Here is a 17,948-nt window from a genome sequence, read left to right on the forward strand (position 1 = left end):
TTCCAAATTTTGTTATTACTTATTTCTAGATATGATCCATTCATTTTCTTCCTTCCTTTCTTCCTTCCTTTCTCTCTCTTCTCTCCTTCCTTCCTTGCTTCCTTCCTTTCTTTTTTTTTTTTTTTTTTGAGACGGAGTTTCGCTCTTGTTACCCAGGCTGGAGTGCAATGGCGCGATCTTGGCTCACTGCAACCTCTGCCTCCTGGGCTCAGGCAATTCTCCTGCCTCAGCCTCCTAAGTAGCTGGGATTACAGGCATGCGCCACCACGCCCAGCTAGTTTTTTTTTGTATTTTTAGTAGAGACAGGGTTTCACATGTTGACCAGGATGGTCTCGATCTCTCGACCTCGTGATCCACCCACCTCGGCCTCCCAAAGTGCTGGGATTACAGGCGTGAGCCACCGCGCCCCGCTCCTTCCTTTCTTTCTTCCGTTCTTTCTTTTTTTGAGACAGAGTTTCCCTCTGTTGCCCAGGCTACAGTGCAGTGGCACCATCTCAGCTCACTGCAACTCTCCAACTTCCAGGCTCAAGTAATCCTTGTGCCTCAGCCTCCCAAGTCGCTGGAACCACAGATATGTGCCACCCACCCTGCTAATTTTTTTGTATTTTTTGTAGAAATGAGGTTTCGCCAACAGGCTGTTCTTGAACTCCTGGGCTCAAGTGATTTTCCTGCCTCAGCCTCCCAAAGTGCTGGGATTACACACTCGGCGGATGTGTTTCTTTTATGGTCTTTTTTAAAAAGGACAATATTAGTTTGCTAGGGCTACCATAATAAAGAACCATGGACTGAGTGGCTTAAAAAAACAGAAATTTGGCCAGGCGCAGTGGCTCTTGCCTGTAATCCCAGCACTTTGGGAGGCCAAGGTGTGTGGATCACCTGAGATCAGGAGTTCGAGATCAGCCTGACCAACATGAAGAAACCCCATCTCTACTAAAAATACAAAATTAGCTGGGCATGGTGGTGCATGCCTGTAATCCCAGCCACTCGGGAGGCTGAGGCAGGATAATTGCTTGAACCTGGGAGGAGGAGGTTGCAATGAGTCGAGATCAGGACATTGCACTCTAGCCTGTGCAACAAGAGCAAAACTCTGTCTCAAAAAAAAAAAAAAAAAAAAAGGATTTTCTCACAATTCTCAAAGAAAGAAGTTTGAAATTGAGTTGTTGACAGGGTTGGTTTCTTCAGAGGCCTCTCTGCTTGGCTTGTTGATGATTATCCTCTCCTTATGTCTGCACAAGGTTTTCTCTCTGTTTGTCCTCATCCTTTTAAAGGATAAGGATATTAGTCATACTGAATTAAGGCCCACCCTAATGATTTCATTTTAACTTTGCTTCTGCAAAGACCCTATCTCCAACTACTGAACAGTTACATTCTAGGTACCTAGAATTAGGACTTCAACATATGAATTTTGCTAGGCACACAAGGCAGCTCATCTCAGAGACCACATGTAATCCTTAGAATGTTAACCCTGATTTTTTTATGTGCCACCTGTCCCTCGTTGTGATGTACTTCCTCGTGTTTTTTTGTTTTTGTTTTTTTTTGTTTGTTTGTTTGTTTTAATTGTGAGTTCACCATCAGCAAATTTGTTTTGTTTTGCGGGAGTCTCATATACTTTTGAGTTTTACAATTTTGCATGTGCAAACAGTGATGCCTCATAGGGGCCGGGTCGGGGGTCACCAGTCTGGATCAAATTTTAACTCTTTTTTTTTTTTGAAACCGAGTTTTGCTCTTGTTGCCCAAGCTGGCGCGATCTCAGCTCACTGCAACCTCTGCCTCCCAGGTTCAAGCGATTCTCCTGCCTGAGTAGCTGGGACTACAGGTGCAGCACCACCACGCCTGGCTAATTTTTGTATTTTTGGTAGAGACAGGTCTCAAACTCCTGACCTCTTAATCTACCTGCCTCCACCTCCACCTCCCAAAGTGCTGGGACTGCAGGCATGAGCCACCATGCCCAGCTGGAATTGAGTGTCTGTCTGTGTGTGTGTGTGTGTGTGTGTGTGTGTGTGTGTTTTAAATAGAGACAAGGTCTCACTGTATTGCCCAGGCTGGTCTCAAACTCCTGAGCTCAAGTAATCCTCCCACCTCGGCCTCCCAAAGCGTTGGGATTACACAACACCTTGGTGTGGTGTGGTGAGCCACCACACTGAGCCATGTTGTTATTGTTAATATGGCTATTCTGTTACTTTTAGCTGGCCTCTCCTCTTTTTTTTTTTTTTTTTTTTTGAGACTGAGTTTTGCTCTCGTTACCCAGGCTGGAGTGCAATGGCACGATCTCGGCTCACCACAACCTCCGCCTCCTGGGTTCAGGCAATTCTCCTGCCTCAGCCTCCTGAGTAGCTGGGATTACAGGCACGTGCCACCATGCCCAGCTAATTTTTTGTATTTTTAGTAGACAGGGGGTTTCACCATGTTGACCAGGATGGTCTTGATCTCTTGACCTCATGATCCACCCGCCTTGGCCTCCCAAAGTGCTGGGATTACAGGCTTCAGCCACCGCGCCCGGCCTTGGCCTCTCCTCTTTTAAAGTTTCCTTTCTTCCTGTTCTCAGGCCTGCTGAAGTTTGCTGATGATCTTGGAATGGGAGGTACCAGAACACAGACCATCTCCCTTGGCCAAGGCCAAGGCCCTATTGCTGCCAAAATGATCAACAATGCCATCAAAGATGGGACCTGGGTGGTCTTACAGAATTGCCATCTGGCCACAAGCTGGATGCCTACACTGGAGAAGATCTGTGAGGAGGTGATTGTTCCTGAGAACACCAATGACAGATTCAGGTGAGATGCTGTCCCACTACTGCCTTCTCTGGGACCCAACCTCCAGATGTCAGGCTGGTGGCTGGGAAGATCATCAAGACAGAGTTCTGCCCCTTAGAAACTCTCAGTCTAGGCCTGGCAGGGTGGCTCATGCCTGTAATCCCAGCACTTTGGGAGGTGGAGGTGGGTGGATCACCTGAGGTCAGGTGTTCGAGACCAGCCTGGCCAACATGGCAAAATGCTGTCTCTACTAAAAATATAAAAATTAGCTGGGCATAGTGGCGCATGCCTGTAATCTTAGTTACTCGGGAGACTGAGATGGAAAAGCTGCTTGAACCCAGGAGGCAGAGGTTGTAGTGAGCCAAGATTGTACCACTGCACTCCAGCCTACATGACAGAGTGAGACTCCCTCTCAAAAAAGGAAGAAAAGAAAAAGGAAATAAAAGAGCCTCTTCTGTCTAGCAGAAGGCAGCCCATAGATGAATAATGTTGATACCATGTCATACCTACGTACTCACTATTTGAACAAGACCCATGAAATACAGAAAAGGGATGGGAAGGTTGGGGAAGTCCTGGAGGCCTGGGGTTTTGAAAAAGGAATAGGAGATGGCCAGCAAGGCTATCCTAGGCAGAAGAGACAGCATTTGGGAAAGAAAAGAGAAGTATTAAGGAAATACTGAGAAGTTATCTTACGATTCTGGTATATGTCGTGAGAAGTTGTTGGAGAAGATAATAGGAGATGCAGCTGGAAAGGTAGATTCAATGTAAGCAAGTCTCATTTTTTTAAAATGTTATTTATCTAAAAAAAAAACATGGCCAGTGTGGTGGGTCACGCCTGTAATCTCAGCATTTTGAGAGGCTGAGACAGGTGGATCGCTTGAACCCAGGAGTTCAAGGCCAGCTTGGGGAACATGGCAAAACCCCACCTCTACGAAAAATAGAAAAAATTAGCTGTGCATGGTGGCACACATTTGTAGTCCCAGCAATGTGGGACGCTGAAGTGGGGCTGCAGTGAGCAGTGATCGCGCCAAGAAGTCAAGGCTGCAGTGAGCAGTGATCGCGCCACTGCACTCCGGCCTGGGTGACAGCATGAGACCCTGCCTGAAAAAAATAAGAATAAATTAAAAACAATAAAAATGAAAAAAAAAAAGAGTCTTGGATGCCATATTGCCAAGATGTTAACCTATAGGTGGTAAAATTGCCAGTTCTAGTTTCTTCTAAATACTGTTACGTGTTTCCCTTTTTTGTGAGCATAGATAAACTAGCATTTTAAAAAAAGAACTTCTCTCTATTTTTCAAGGCCCATTTCAAATGTCATTTCCTATATGACAGGCATCAGCACACTTTTTCTGTAAAGGGCCAATAGTGGATATTTTAGGGTTTGTGGTCATATTGTCCCTTGCAACTATTCAACTCTGGTTGTAGGGAGAAAGCAGCTTTCGGGCCAGGCACAGGGACTCACACCCGTAATCCCAGCACTTTGGGACGGTGAGGTGGGAGGATCACTTGAGCCCAGGAGCCTGGGCAACCTAGTGGGACTCCATCTCTATATTTAAAAAAAAAAAAAGAGAATACAAGCTTTGGAGTCAGAGAACCCTGAGTCCACATCTTGGTTCAACTACTGCCAAGTGATGTGTCCTTGAGAAACCCGCCTGACCTTGCCATGCCTCCGTTTCCTCACTGGTAAATGAGAGTAGTAAATAAATCCCTCTTCATTGGGTGGCTGTGAACCTTAAGGGAAATAAAAGGACATATATTAAATGCTCAGCATGATTTTGGCTCTGGTAGCATTTAGTAAATCATAGCTATTATTTTTTGTTATTGTTTTTCACTATAACTTAAGACATTGCTCTAAAACGTTGGGTCTGTTGTTCTTCCAGACTCTGGCTAACCAGCTATCCAACAGAGAAGTTTCCGGTCAGCATTCTCCAGAATGGAATCAAAATGACCAATGAGCCCCCCAAAGGGCTCCGGGCCAACCTTTTGCGCTCCTACCTCAATGACCCCATCTCAGATCCTGTGTTCTTCCAAAGCTGTGCAAAGGCAGTGATGTGGCAAAAGCTGTTGTTTGGGCTTTGCTTCTTCCATGCCATTGTTCAAGAGAGGAGAAACTTCGGCCCCCTAGGTAGGCAATGACCTGTGGGAAAGGATGTCAGACAGATGCAAGTGTGTTTCCAGGTGTGTGTTTAAGCTTGTGCTCAGACAGGGTTGCCAGTAAAATACTGTATAAGTAATTTCCATGCAATATTTGGGACATACTTATACTAAAAGATTTATTACTTAAGATCAAACTTTCACTGTATTTTTATTTGCTAAATCTGGCAACCTGGCTGGACTTGGTGGCTTGTGCCTTTAATCCCAGCACTTAAGAGGCCAAGGCAGGCAGATATCTTGAGGCCAGGAGTTCGAGACCAGCCTGGGTAACATGGTAAAACCCCATCTCTACTGAAAACACAAAAATTAGCCGGGCACGGTGGTGCCTGTCTATAATCCCAACTATTTGGGAGGCTGAGGCATGAGAATCACTTCAACCCAGCAGGTGGAGTTTGTAGTAAGCCAAGATCACACCACTGCACTCCAGCCTGGGCAACAGAGCAAGACCTTGTCTCAAAAAAAAAAAAAAAAAAAGGTCTACAGGTAGATTAATGTATAAGCAAAATGTTGCATATTCATAGAATGGAATTTTTTTTTTTTTTTGAGACAGGGTCTCACTCTATAACCCAGGATAGAGTGCAGTGGTGTGATCGTGGCTCATTGCAACCTCCACCTCTCAGATTCAAGTGATCCTACCACCTCAGCCTCCCAAGTAGCTGGAACTACAAGTGTGTCACTACACTCAGCTAATTTTTATATTTTTAGTAGAGACAGGGTTTCACCATGTTCCAGACCAAGCTGGTCTAGAACTCCTGAATATTAATCAACCTTAAAGAGGAAGAAAATTCTGACATGCACTACAACATGGATGAACCTGAGAACATTACGCTAAGTGAACTAAACCAGTCATGCTGAGCACAATGGTTGAAGCCTGTAATCTCAGTACTTTGGGAGGCTGAGGTGGGAGGATTGCTTGAGGTGAGGAGGTCGAGGCTGCAGTGAGCTGAGATTGTGCCACTGCACTCCAAACTGGATGACAAAATGAGATGCTGTCTCAAAAAAAATTAATTAATATAGATAAATAAATTAGCCTGACATGGTAGCTTGTGCCTATAGTCCCAACTACTTGGGAGGCTGAGCTGGGAGGATCGTTTGAGGCTGCAGTAAACCGAGATCATACCACTCCAGACTAGGCAACAGAACAAGATTCTGTCTCAAAAAAAAAAAAAAAAAGCCATGCAACTGTTTGGCTTGCAACCACCTGCCAGCCAGTCATGCTTCGTTTACTGGCACATGAATTTTATTATTTTGTTATATTTCTAATTTGAAAGTGAGTGTTTGGAAGGAAATTAAACTTCTCTACTGAGACCTGGCACGGTGGCTCACATCTGTAATTCCAGCACTTTGGAAGGCTGAGGCAGGTGGATCACTTGAGGTCAGGAGTTCGAGACCAGCCTGGCCAACATGGCAAATCCCTGTCTCTACTAAAAATACATAAACTAGCGGGGCCTGGTGGCATGTGCCTGTAATCCTAGCTACTTGGGAGGCTGGGGCAGGAGAATCACTTGAACCCAGGAGGCAAAGCAGTGAGCCAGGATCACGCCACTGCACTCCAGCTTGGGGGACAGAGCAAGACTCTGTCTCAAAAAAGCAGACAAACAAATAAACAAATAAAAACATCTCTATTGAGCACAAGTTTCCCCATACTCTTGTATCCTGCACCATTCCTGGTTTACACATGTATGTCACTTGTTTGGCCCCTCAGTGGGCATTTATCATTATACCCTTGGAAATACAGGCAGTCATTTCTTTAAGGCTGGCCATTCAGTTTTCCCATGAGCTCCAGGAAGGGAATTCTCAGAACCAACGTGGCTCTGTTGCCCAGTCATAGCTCCTGCTGTCTAGCCATGCCTCAGTATTATTTTTGGAGCTCCATGCATTACCGCTGTATTCCTGCCAGGCTGAATAATTCTCATTCCACAAATCTCAGGATGTTAACATCTTCCTTAACAAATGGGGAGGTACGTAAGGAAATTGATTTTAGAATGGATGTTTTCTCAGGCAGAATGGCTCCCACGTTGGCGGTAAATGTCCAGGCTAATAGTTGGCTCCGTTGCTTGATATTCATGGGCCTGAAAGAGGCTCTTGATACATAATGATGCTTAACTCCCCCAGCTCAGTCTCTGAATGGAAATTAAGAGCTCTCAGCACTGAAGCCTCTTTCTGCTCTCCTGCATGCAGGGTGGAATATTCCCTATGAATTCAACGAATCTGACCTCAGGATTAGTATGTGGCAGATCCAGATGTTTCTCAATGACTACAAGGAGGTGCCCTTCGAAGCTCTGACCTACCTGACAGGTATTTACGGGAGGAGTTTTTCCACTGTAAACCTCCAGTATCATGTTCCACCCTCCTCCTGCTCTGCTTCCATTTCCATTCACTTATTTACTCCCTCCCTCGCTCCATAAACATCGAGCTCTTACTAATGCTTGTCATCATGCTAGACATTGCAAGGAAACAAAAAGAAAATTAAGATAGAATCTTTACCTTTGAGTGACTCATGGTATTCAAAAGTAGAACAATTTTTAAAAATGATACAGGCCAGCTCGGTGCAGTGGCTCACGCCTGTAATCCCAGCATTTTGGGAGGCCACAACAGTCTGACCAACATGTTGAAACCCCATCTCTACTAAAAATACAAAAATTAGCCAGGCGTGGTGGTGGGCGCCTGTAGTCCCAGCCACTCCTCAGGAGGCTGAGACAGGAGGAAGAGCCCAGGAGGTTAAGGCGGCAGTGAGCTATGATCACACCTGCACTCCAGCCTGGATGAAAGAGCAAGACCCTATCTCTTAAAACACACACACACGGGGCTGGGCGCGGTGGCTCAAGCCTGTAATCCCAGCACTTTGGGAGGCCGATGCGGGTGGATCACAAGGTCAAGAGATGGAGACCATCCTGGTCAACATGGTGAAACCCCGTGTCTACTAAAAATACAAAAAATTAGCTGGGCATGGTGGCGTGTGCCTGTAATCCCAGCTACTCAGGAGGCTGAGGCAGGACAATTGCCTGAACCCAGGAGGCGGAGGTTGCGGTGAGCCGAGATCGCGCCATTGCACTCCAGCCTGGGTAACAAGAGCAAAACTCTGTCTCGAAAAAAAAAAAAAAAAAAAAAAAAAACCACACACACACAACCAAAGAAACATGACCACTAACTTCAAGGAATTTGCCATGTAGTCCCAGAGATAGGGATAAAAATAGACATGTGCTAAATGAATGGAATATCATGGCCGAAGGTCAAAATGCAGCTTAATTAAAGAACTGGGACATTAAGATCACACACAATTCCCTCTTCAGCTCCATGGTAGGCACTTGTATACACGCAATTAATGCATTGAGTCTTCACGTTAAATCTTATGAGCTCCATGTTAGTAACCCCATTTTACAGCTGGGAAGACAGCAGCTTAAAGGAGTGGTTCTCAACTGTGGGTGATTTTGGCCCCCGGGGGCTATTCGGCAAAGTCTGGAGATGCTTTTGGTTGTCATAGTGTGTGCTACTGGCAGTTATAGTAGTGGAGGCTAGCGATGCTGCTGAACATTCTGTGGTGTATGGGGTGGTCGCTACAACACAAAACTATCCAGTTCAACATGTTAAGAGTGCCAAGTTCACAGTGGCTCATGCCTGTAATCCCAGCACTTTGGGAGGCATAGACGGGCAGATTACCTGAGGTTGGGATTTCAAGACGAGACTGACCAACATGGAGAAAATCTCTACTAAAAATATGAAAATTAGCCGGGCGTGGTGGCAGGTGCCTGTAATCCCAGCTACTGGGGAGGCTGAGGCAGGAGAATCGCTTGAACCCAGGAGGCAGATGTTGCAGTGAACCGAGATCATCCCATTGCATTCCAGCCTGAGCAAAAAGAGCAAAACTCCATCTCAAAAAAGGAGTGTCAAGGTTGAGAGACTGAGCTTTAGAGTGATTAAGTTCAATGCCAGAAGGTCACACTGATCTTAACTCAGTATAGTGTTCCCTAAAACAAAGCCCCAAATGGCACACACAGCACAAATACAGTGGATCTCAGTGAAAGAACAGTGGATACATTGTAAGAATGTCTCCAAAGAAGGTGTGCCTGGAGGTAGACACAGTGGCTTGCACCTGTAGTCCCAGCTACTCAGGAGGCTAAAGCTGAAGGATTACTTGTATCCAGGGGTTTGAGACCAGCCTGGGCAAAACATTGAGACCCCATCTCTAAAAAAAAAATAATAATAATAAATAGAAGTGAGCCATATTCTCACAGTTCCAGGCCACACAGAAGCATCTCCCAGGGTTCCTCTTCAGACCATAGAATGAGTGCATGATTGTCCTGGGATATGGTCTGTGTACAGAACTGCTTGCAAGTCAGAAACCAACTACCTGCCGGTAATAAGCCAGCCAGCTTGAGAGTAGTCACTTTCCAACTGTACCAGTCAGGATAGGCTAGTTAGGCTGAGATAACAAACAATCCTCAAACCTCAAGGGTATAAAAGACATCCGAGATCCATTTCTTGCCCACTTTACATTGCCAGCATGAATTGGCAAGGGTCTTTGCTCATTGTAATTTTCTATCAGGGGCACAGTTAGCAAAGGCTCCACCCACTATTACTGCCACCATCTCAACATATATACTAGTCCCCCTTTATCCATCAGGGATATATTCCAAGACCCCCAGTGGATGCCTGAAACTGTGGATTTTACCAAACCCTATATATACTATGTTTTATCCTATACATACATACCTATGATAAAGTTTAATTTATAAATTAGACGCAGTGAGAGATTACCAACATCAGTTATAAAATAGAGCAAATTCAATATACTATAATATAAGTTGTATGAATGTGATCTCTCTCTCTTAATGTCTTTTCTTTTCTTTTCTTTTTTTTTTTGAGACAGGGTCTCCCTCTGTCATCCAGAGGAAAGTTACAATACTCTTTTAGCTCTGCTGTCCACAGACAACTTAAGTGTTAACTGCCCAGTGGCAAGTCAGTGTGACAGCCTTTTGCACCTGCACTCAGGGCACCCGAGCTCTTCTGTGGTGTCCAAGAGGAATGAGGTTGCACAAACGAATTGAATATGGTAAACTTTTATTGCCGATGAAAATGACTCTTAGAGGGAAAGGGAGCTGAAAAGGGGATGGAGCAGGCAGGTAATCTCCTGAAGTCAAGCTGCTTCTCTCTGATGTCCAGTTGCTTCTCTCTCTGCTGGCCGAACCTGGGGTTTTGATGGGCATGGGATGGTGGGGGGAGAGGGAAGATCACGGATGGTTTTGGCAAAGGCAGCATTCAAGTGGAAAAACTGACGTAAGTTCTCACTTTGGGCTGCGGTTTCAGGCTTTTCAGCTTGAGGGCGGGGTCCTTGCAGGGGACCCGCCATATTCTGCCCAGCATTTCCCGGCTTCCTGTCCTTAGCACTGTGTCCTAGCAGAGATCTTTGGCAGGAAGAATACCCTGTTTTACATAACAACCAAGCTCACGATGACCTTCCCTGGGCTCAACCTCTCCTTCTGTTGGTTGTCCCCAGGGGAATGTAATTACGGAGGCAGAGTGACTGATGACAAAGACCGACGTCTCCTGCTGTCACTTCTGTCCACTTTCTACTGTAAGGAAATTGAAGAGGACCATTACTACCTGGCTCCTGGAGATACTTACTACATCCCTCCTCATGGCTCCTACCAGGTAAGGGGCGGGCAGAGGAGGCCCACCTCTGTTGTCTCTATATGGCTACAGGGCTGCGGTGTAGCCAACGAGCCCATGGGCCACCTCGGGGTTCCTGAATTGGGTGCATAAGCTATTCCCAATATTCCCAACAGTCTGGAAGAGAGACATAGCTACTCGTTATGAGGGCTTGGTATGTGGTTGACAAAGTATTTCAAAATACAGGATCCATCTGGGTGGAGGAGGGAAAGAGAAGGATTATTAAGATGGAGCTTTGGTAGTGACCAAGATGGACATTGCTAGTGACCAAGATGGACATTGCTAGTGACCAAGACGGACATTGCTACCTGAAGACAAAGATTCAGAAGGTGGCAAAAGGCAGGAACAGAAAAACTGGACAGGGAATGAGAAAAGGAAGATGAAAACAATAAATCTGATGGATAGAAAAGAGCTTGCAGGTTGGGCATGTTGGCTCAGGCCTATAATCCCAACACTTTGAGAGGCTGAGGCAGGTGGATCACTTGAGCTCAAGTTCGAGACCAGCCTGACCAATATGTGAAAGGCTGTCTCTACTAAAAATATAAAAATTAGCTAGGTGTGGTGGCACCTGCCTGTAATCCCAGCTACTTGTGAAATGCAACAAGAATGAAACTCTATCTCAAAAAAAAACCAAACAAACAGATTAAAAAAACCCAGAACATCACAAAAGATACAGATGAAGAGATAAATAGGGTAAAGTATGGTGTGGAAGGAGTGGGAGCTTCCATGCCCTCCCTGGGTGTAACACCCTTCAGGAACCTCCACGTGGTCAGCTATCCAGAAGCTCCCCACACCCTGTCCTCTTGGGGTTTGTTTGTTTTGCCCACCTGCAACTGTCTTGATTGAGTTATACCTCTTGGGTTTTTATGGAAGCTGCATGATGTCCTCTGAGTATAGAGAAAGACCATTTCTCTCAGGGGGGTGTCTTAAGACTCACAATCAGGCCAGGTGCAGTGGCTCATGCCTGTAATCCCAGCACTTTGGGAAGCTGAGGCTGATAGATGGCTTGGGTCAGGAGTTTGAGACCAGCCTGGCCAATGTGGTGAAATTCCATCTCTACTAAAAATATAAAAATTAGCCGGTGTGATGGTGTGCACTTGTAATCCCAACTATTCAGGAGGCTGAGGTGGGAAGATCACTTGAGCCCAGGAGGCAGAAGTTGCAGTGAATGGAGATTGCACCACTGCATTCCAGCCTGGGCAACAGAGTGAGACTCTGTCTCAAAAAAAAAAAAAAAAAAAGGACTCATAATCAGAAAGGCAGGTGGGGGAACACCATAACCTGTCACATGCCAATGCCTGATTCCTTCTGTCTATGAAAAGAATCAAACTCTGTAAAATATTTGAAGAGATTTATTCTGAGCCAAATATGAGTGACCATGGCCCATGACACAGCCCTCAGGAGATTGTGAGAACATGTGCCTCAGGTGGTTGGGGCACAGTTGATTTTATACATTTCATACATGAGGCATCAATCAAATACATTTAAGATATCCATTGGTTCAGTCCAGAAAGGCAGGACAACTCAAAGTGGAGACTTGCAAGTTACAGGTAGATTTAAACATTTTCTGATTAGCAATTGGTTAAAGAGTTATTATCAATAGAAAGGAATGCCTGGGTTATGGTAAGAGGTTGTTGGCCAGGCGAGGTGGCTCAAGCCTGTAATCCTAGCACTTTGGGAGTCCAAGGCGGGCAGATCTTGAGATCAGGAGTTCAAAACCAGCCTGACCAACACGGTGAAAACCCGTTTCTACTAAAAATGCAAAAATTAGCCAGGTGTGGTGGCAGGCACCTGTAATCCCAGCTACTCAGGAGGCTGAGGCAGGAGAATTTCTTGAACCTGGGAGGCGGAGTTTGCAGTGAGCCAAGACTGCACCACTGTACTCCAGCCTGGGCAATAGATCGAGACTCCATCACGGAAAAAAAAAAAAAATCGATTGTGGAGACCCAAGTTGTACCATGCAGATGAAACTTCCAGGTAGCAGGCTTCAGAGTCTAGATTGTAAATGTTTCTTATCAGACTTAAGGTCCTTGTTGATGTTAACGCTTGTGGGGCATAATGAGGCATGTCTAATCCCCACTTCCCATTATGTCCTGAACCAGTCTTTCAGGTTAAATTTTAGAGTGTCCCGGTGTTGCAGGAGCGGCCACGGGGAAACAGCTCTCTCGGACACCGAATACTGGAGGAAGGAGTTTATTGGAAGGAGTTTATTCGCAGGGAGCCAGGTGGCATATTTGCCTAATATCTAAGCTCCCCTAACAAAAGAAGGTTCCTTCTTTATATAGGCTTACACTTTAGATGTTACATGTGGAAGAATCTTAGGTTCATAGCTTAACATATGAAAAGGGTCTCAGTTTACAGTCTTAGGAAAAGGGAAGTATACAGTCTTAGAATTACATATGAAAAGGGGTTTCAGTTTACAGTCTCAGGAATTACATATGAAAAGGGGGAGTTTACGATCTTAGGAATGAGAAGCATTTCAGTTTACAGTCTTAGGAATGAAAAGGAAAAAGGGAAGTTGATCTGAGATGCCTCAGTCTCCCTCTTCACCGGGAGGAGGAAGTCCATTCAGATGGTTGGAGGGCTTTAGGATTTTACTTTTGGTTTACACATCATAGCTACACTTGTCTTTCCATTTACAGATAAGGAAACTGAGGTTTCAGATGACAGGGTCAAGGGTACATAGTTTTGTTACCAGATCCAGACCCAAAGAGACGGTTCTTGGACCTTGCACAAGAAAGAATTCAGGGCGAGTTGACAGAGTAAAATGGAAGCAAGTTTATTAAGAAAGTAAAGAAATAAAGACTAGCTACTTCGGCTGGCTGTGGTGGCTCACACCTGTAATCCCAACACTTTGGGAGGCCGAGATGGGTGGATCACCTGAGGTCGGGAGTTTGAGACCAGCCTGACCAACATGGAGAAACTCCATCTCTACTAAAAATACAAAATTAGCCAGGTATGGTGGCATGCACCTGTAATCCCAGCTACTCAGGAAGTTGAGGCAGGAGAATCGCTTGAACCCAGGAGGTGGAGGTTGCAGTGAGCCAAGATCGCACCACTGCATTCCAGCCTGGGTGACAAGAGTGAAACTCCATCTAAAAAAACAAAACAAAACAAAACAAAAAAAAAGAATGGCTACTTCATAGAGCAATGGCCTGGGTTGCTGCTCAACTGATTATACTTGTAGCTATTTCTTGATTATATACAAGGGTGGATTATTAATGAGTTTTCTGGGAAGGGGGTGGGCAATTCCCAGAAGTGACAGTTCCTCCCCTTTCTAGACCATATAGGGCAACTTCCTGTTGCCAAGGCATCTGTAAACTGCCATATTGCTGGTGGGAGTGTCTCTTACCTGCTAATGCATTATAATTAGTGTGTAATGAGCAGTGAAGACAACTAGAGGTCACTTTCATGGCCATCTTAGTTTTGGGGATATTTGACTGGCTTTTTTACCACAAACTGTTTTATCAGCAGGGTCTTTGTGACCTATATCTTCTGCTGACCTCTTATCTCATCTTGTGTCTTAGAATGCCTTAACCTCCTAAGAATGCAGCCCAGTAGGTCTCAGCCTTATTTTACCCAGCTCCTATACAAGATGGAGTCACTCTGGTTTTTTTTTTTTGAGACGGAGTTTCGCTCTTGTTACCCAGGCTGGAGTGCAATGGCGCGATCTCGGCTCACCGCAACCTCCGCCTCCTGGGTTCAGGCAATTCTCCTGCCTCAGCCTCCTGAGTAGCTGGGATTACAGGCACACGCCACCATGCCCAGCTGATTTTTTGTATTTTTAGTAGAGAAGGGGTTTCACCATGTCGACCAGGATGGTCTCGAACTCTCGACCTCGTGATCCACCCGCCTTGGCCTCCCAAAGTGCTGGGATTACAGGCTTGAGCCACCGCGCCCGGCCACTCTGGTTTGAATGCCTCTTGACAGTTTGGGATAGAGCTATGATCCAAACTCAGTTCTGTCTGGGTCCCAAACTGGGCCCACTGGGGGAGTAGAGGGGCAGCCAGGGTGGGCTGAGAGATAATTCGGCCCCATCTGCTTTTATGCCCACTCCCTAGAAAACTGTATGAGGGAGAGGCAGGGATGTGTTCACCCAGGCTCTGTGTGTGTGTGTGTGTGTGTGTGTGTGACCTGTGCTACATACAGTGTGATTCCTGTTCTTGTTTGGTTCTGCTAAGCCTGGAATCATCTGTGGGATTCTGGGGTCCCTTGTTTATGTCAACTGAAGATTTCTCTTCCAGTCCTATATCGAATATCTCAGGAGCCTCCCCATCACAGCCCACCCGGAAGTGTTTGGCCTCCATGAGAACGCAGACATCACCAAAGACAACCAGGAAACCAACCAGCTGTTAGATGGGGTCCTGCTGACCCTCCCTAGACAGTCAGGAGGGAGTGGCAAGTCCCCTCAGGTAACTGGGCTGGGGAAAGGGACTTAATCCCATTTCTCAGGCAGTTCTCCATCTAGTAGGCACACAGGGTTGTAGGATGACCAAGAAGGCAGAGAGTGGGGTCCTAGCAGCCTATTTACATAATGGGTTTTTCTTTTGGGTTTTTTTTTTCTTTTGCTTTTGCTTTTTTTCTACATAATTTTTTTAACTAACTCTATTTTGTTTAAAATGGAAAAGACTGCACATCAGAACCATAAATGGAAACTCAATATCATTTCCATAAAGTCATGATAGGCACAAAAATAAAATGAAAGCTGAACAGTTGGTGTGTTTTGGGTTTTGTTTGTTTGTTTTTTGAGACACGGTCTGGCTCTGTCAACCAGTCTGGAGTGCAGTGGCGTGATCTTGGCTCACTGCAACCTCCACCTCCGAGTCTCAAGCAATTCTCCTGCCTCAGCCTCCAAAGTAGCTGGGATTACAGGCGCGCACTACCACGCCTGGCTAATTTTTGTATTTTTTGTAGAGATTGGATTTCAGCATATTGTCCAGGATCGTCTCAAACTCCTTGGCTCAAGCAATCTGCTCACGTTAGCCTTCCAAAGTGCTGGGATTACAGGCGTGAGCCACCATGCTGGGCCTGAACAGCTGTTAAGTTCTTCCTGGATGATGTTGCTGGGCAAAGCTCCTGAGCTGAGGCTTTGCTGGCTTCTTATTAGAAAGATACGTGAGTGTCAAAGAATTAGCACCGACTTGAAACTTTCTTTTTGAGAGGAATGAAAAGAGAAAGACAGTCAGAACTTGAAAAGAGGGCAAATGCACTGGATTACACCTGTAGTCCCAGCACTTTGGAAGGCTGAAGCAGGAGGATCACTTGAGGCCAGGAGTTCGAGGCCAGCCTGGGCAACATAGGGAGACTGCATCTCTACAAACAAAAAATTATTTTAAAGTTAGCCAAGGGCTAGGCATGGTGGCTCACACCTGTAATCCCAGCACTTTGGGAGGCCGAGGAGGGCGGATTGCTTTAGCCAAGGAGTTTGAGACCAGCCTGAGCAACATGGCAAAATCCCATCTATTTAAAAAAAAAAAAAAAATTAGCTGGGTTGGGTGGCATGCACCTGTAGTCCTAGCTACTCAGGAAGCTGAGGTGGGAGGATCGTTTGAGCCTGGGCTATAGAGGCTGCAGTGAGCTGAGATGACGCCACTGCACTCCAGCCTGGGCAACAGAGTAAGACCCCCATCTTCTTTTTTTTTTTTTCTCACCTGGGTACAGGTGGGCTGAGGCCAAAAAGGGCATCAGCCAAGACCCTGTCTTAAAAAAAGTTAACTGAGTGTGATGGCGAATGCCTGTAGTCCCAGCTACAGGCTGGGCGGGGTGGTGTGCACCTGTAATCCCAGCTACTCAGGAAGCTGAGGTGGGAGGACCACTTGAGCCCAGGAGGTCTAGGCTGCAGTGAGCTGTGATTGTGCCTTGCAATCCGACCTGGATGACAGACTGAGACACTATCTCAAAACAATAACAACAATGAAAAAAACCCCAAAACCTGAAAGAGTAACTTTCTTTTTTTTTTTTTTTTTTTTGAGACGGAGTTTCGCTGTTGTTACCCAGGCTGGAGTGCAATGGCGCGATCTCGGCTCACCGCAACCTCCGCCTCCCGGGTTCAGGCAATTCTCCTGCCTCAGCCTCCTGAGTAGCTGGGATTACAGGCACACGCCACCATGCCCAGCTGATTTTTTGTATTTTTAGTAGAGACGGGGTTTCACCATGTCGACCAGGATGGTCTCGAACTCTCGACCTCGTGATCCACCCGCCTTGGCCTCCCAAAGTGCTGGGATTACAGGCTTGAGCCACCGCGCCCGGCAAGAGTAACTTTCTTACCACGTAATTCAACATGATTTTTCTGTGTCCTGGAAACACCTAGAATCACTGGGTCCCTCTAGCAGCCCCAGTCCACACTTTGTGATGCACTGACACAGGCTACCCTCCTCAGTCTACAAACGGAGAGAGAAACAAATCCTTAGAGAGAGAAAGTGACCAGCTTCCTGGCCTTCATAAAATCCAAGGACAGAGCCAGAGCCACCTTCTCCTGACTCTACCCCACTTCCTCTTCCATCCCTTCCTCTCCACCTTCCGAGCTACCTCCTGTTCAACCTCTCCCAACTGTAGAACTTTCTTGATTTGGTTTCTAGTGCCATTAAGTATCACTGGTATGAAGGTAATCCAGCCTGGTTGGTATGTCCCGATGTAGGAGTGGAAATTCCCCTCACAGTGGAAAGAGGGAAAAAAGTATACATCCCAGCATCCCTCATCCACAGGACGAAAGGATGTCTGTCTCCCACACTCAGTTCTTGTTCCTCATGGAGCCTCGAGGCCTGTCCCCTGCCTACTAGGCTGAGCTCAGCGTCCTGTGCTTTTCTTGCTCAATGCTGAAGAATGGCCTGCTGCCTTCCAGGTGTCACAGGCACTGAGAAAGGGTCCCATGGCACCAGGAGCTAATCCTCAGGGACTGAGGCTGTGGGAGATTCTCACCCAAGGGTGACATTGAAAACAGAGGTTCAGTGCTACCCCGAAGCTACCTGGCCCTCAGGCTCTTACCTGAAATATCAGGACAGGACTCTTTGTTTGTTTGTTTGTTTGTTTTAAAGTTTTAGGCAAGTGAACTTTTAGGTCTCCCTCTGTTGCCCAGGCTGGAGTGCAGTGGTGCGATGTCAGCTCACTACAACATCAGCCTCTTGGGTTCAAGCAATTCTCCTGCCTCAGCCTCTCGAATAGCTGGGACCACAGGTGTGTACCGCCACGCCCAGCTAATTTTTATATTTTTTATAGAAACTGGGTTTCGCTCTGTTGCCCAGGCTGATCTCAAATTCCTGGACTCAAGCGATCCACCCACTTTGGCCTCCCAAAATGCTGGGATTACAGAGTAAGCCACTGCCAAGGACAGGACTCTTTATACTTCTGGGCCAAGGGGAGATGTCCTCCCCAAGG

At 46.2% G+C, this 17,948-nt stretch overlaps 1 protein-coding gene across 1 annotated transcript in view; it reads left to right on the plus strand.

Moving 5' to 3' along the window:
* The window catches only part of DNAH3 (dynein axonemal heavy chain 3), a 213,900-nt gene that overhangs the window by 176,482 nt on the left and 19,470 nt on the right, over positions 1 to 17,948 (plus strand). Inside the window, exons 55-59 of the mRNA XM_074381954.1 lie at positions 2,546 to 2,771; positions 4,631 to 4,875; positions 7,086 to 7,202; positions 10,402 to 10,556; positions 14,819 to 14,986. Coding sequence (XP_074238055.1) covers positions 2,546 to 2,771; positions 4,631 to 4,875; positions 7,086 to 7,202; positions 10,402 to 10,556; positions 14,819 to 14,986 — 911 coding nt within the window. The remainder of the gene's footprint in view (positions 1 to 2,545; positions 2,772 to 4,630; positions 4,876 to 7,085; positions 7,203 to 10,401; positions 10,557 to 14,818; positions 14,987 to 17,948) is intronic.

This window comes from Saimiri boliviensis, chromosome 12 (assembly GCF_048565385.1).
Source record: "Saimiri boliviensis isolate mSaiBol1 chromosome 12, mSaiBol1.pri, whole genome shotgun sequence".
In the NCBI taxonomy this organism is placed as follows: domain Eukaryota; kingdom Metazoa; phylum Chordata; class Mammalia; order Primates; family Cebidae; genus Saimiri; species Saimiri boliviensis.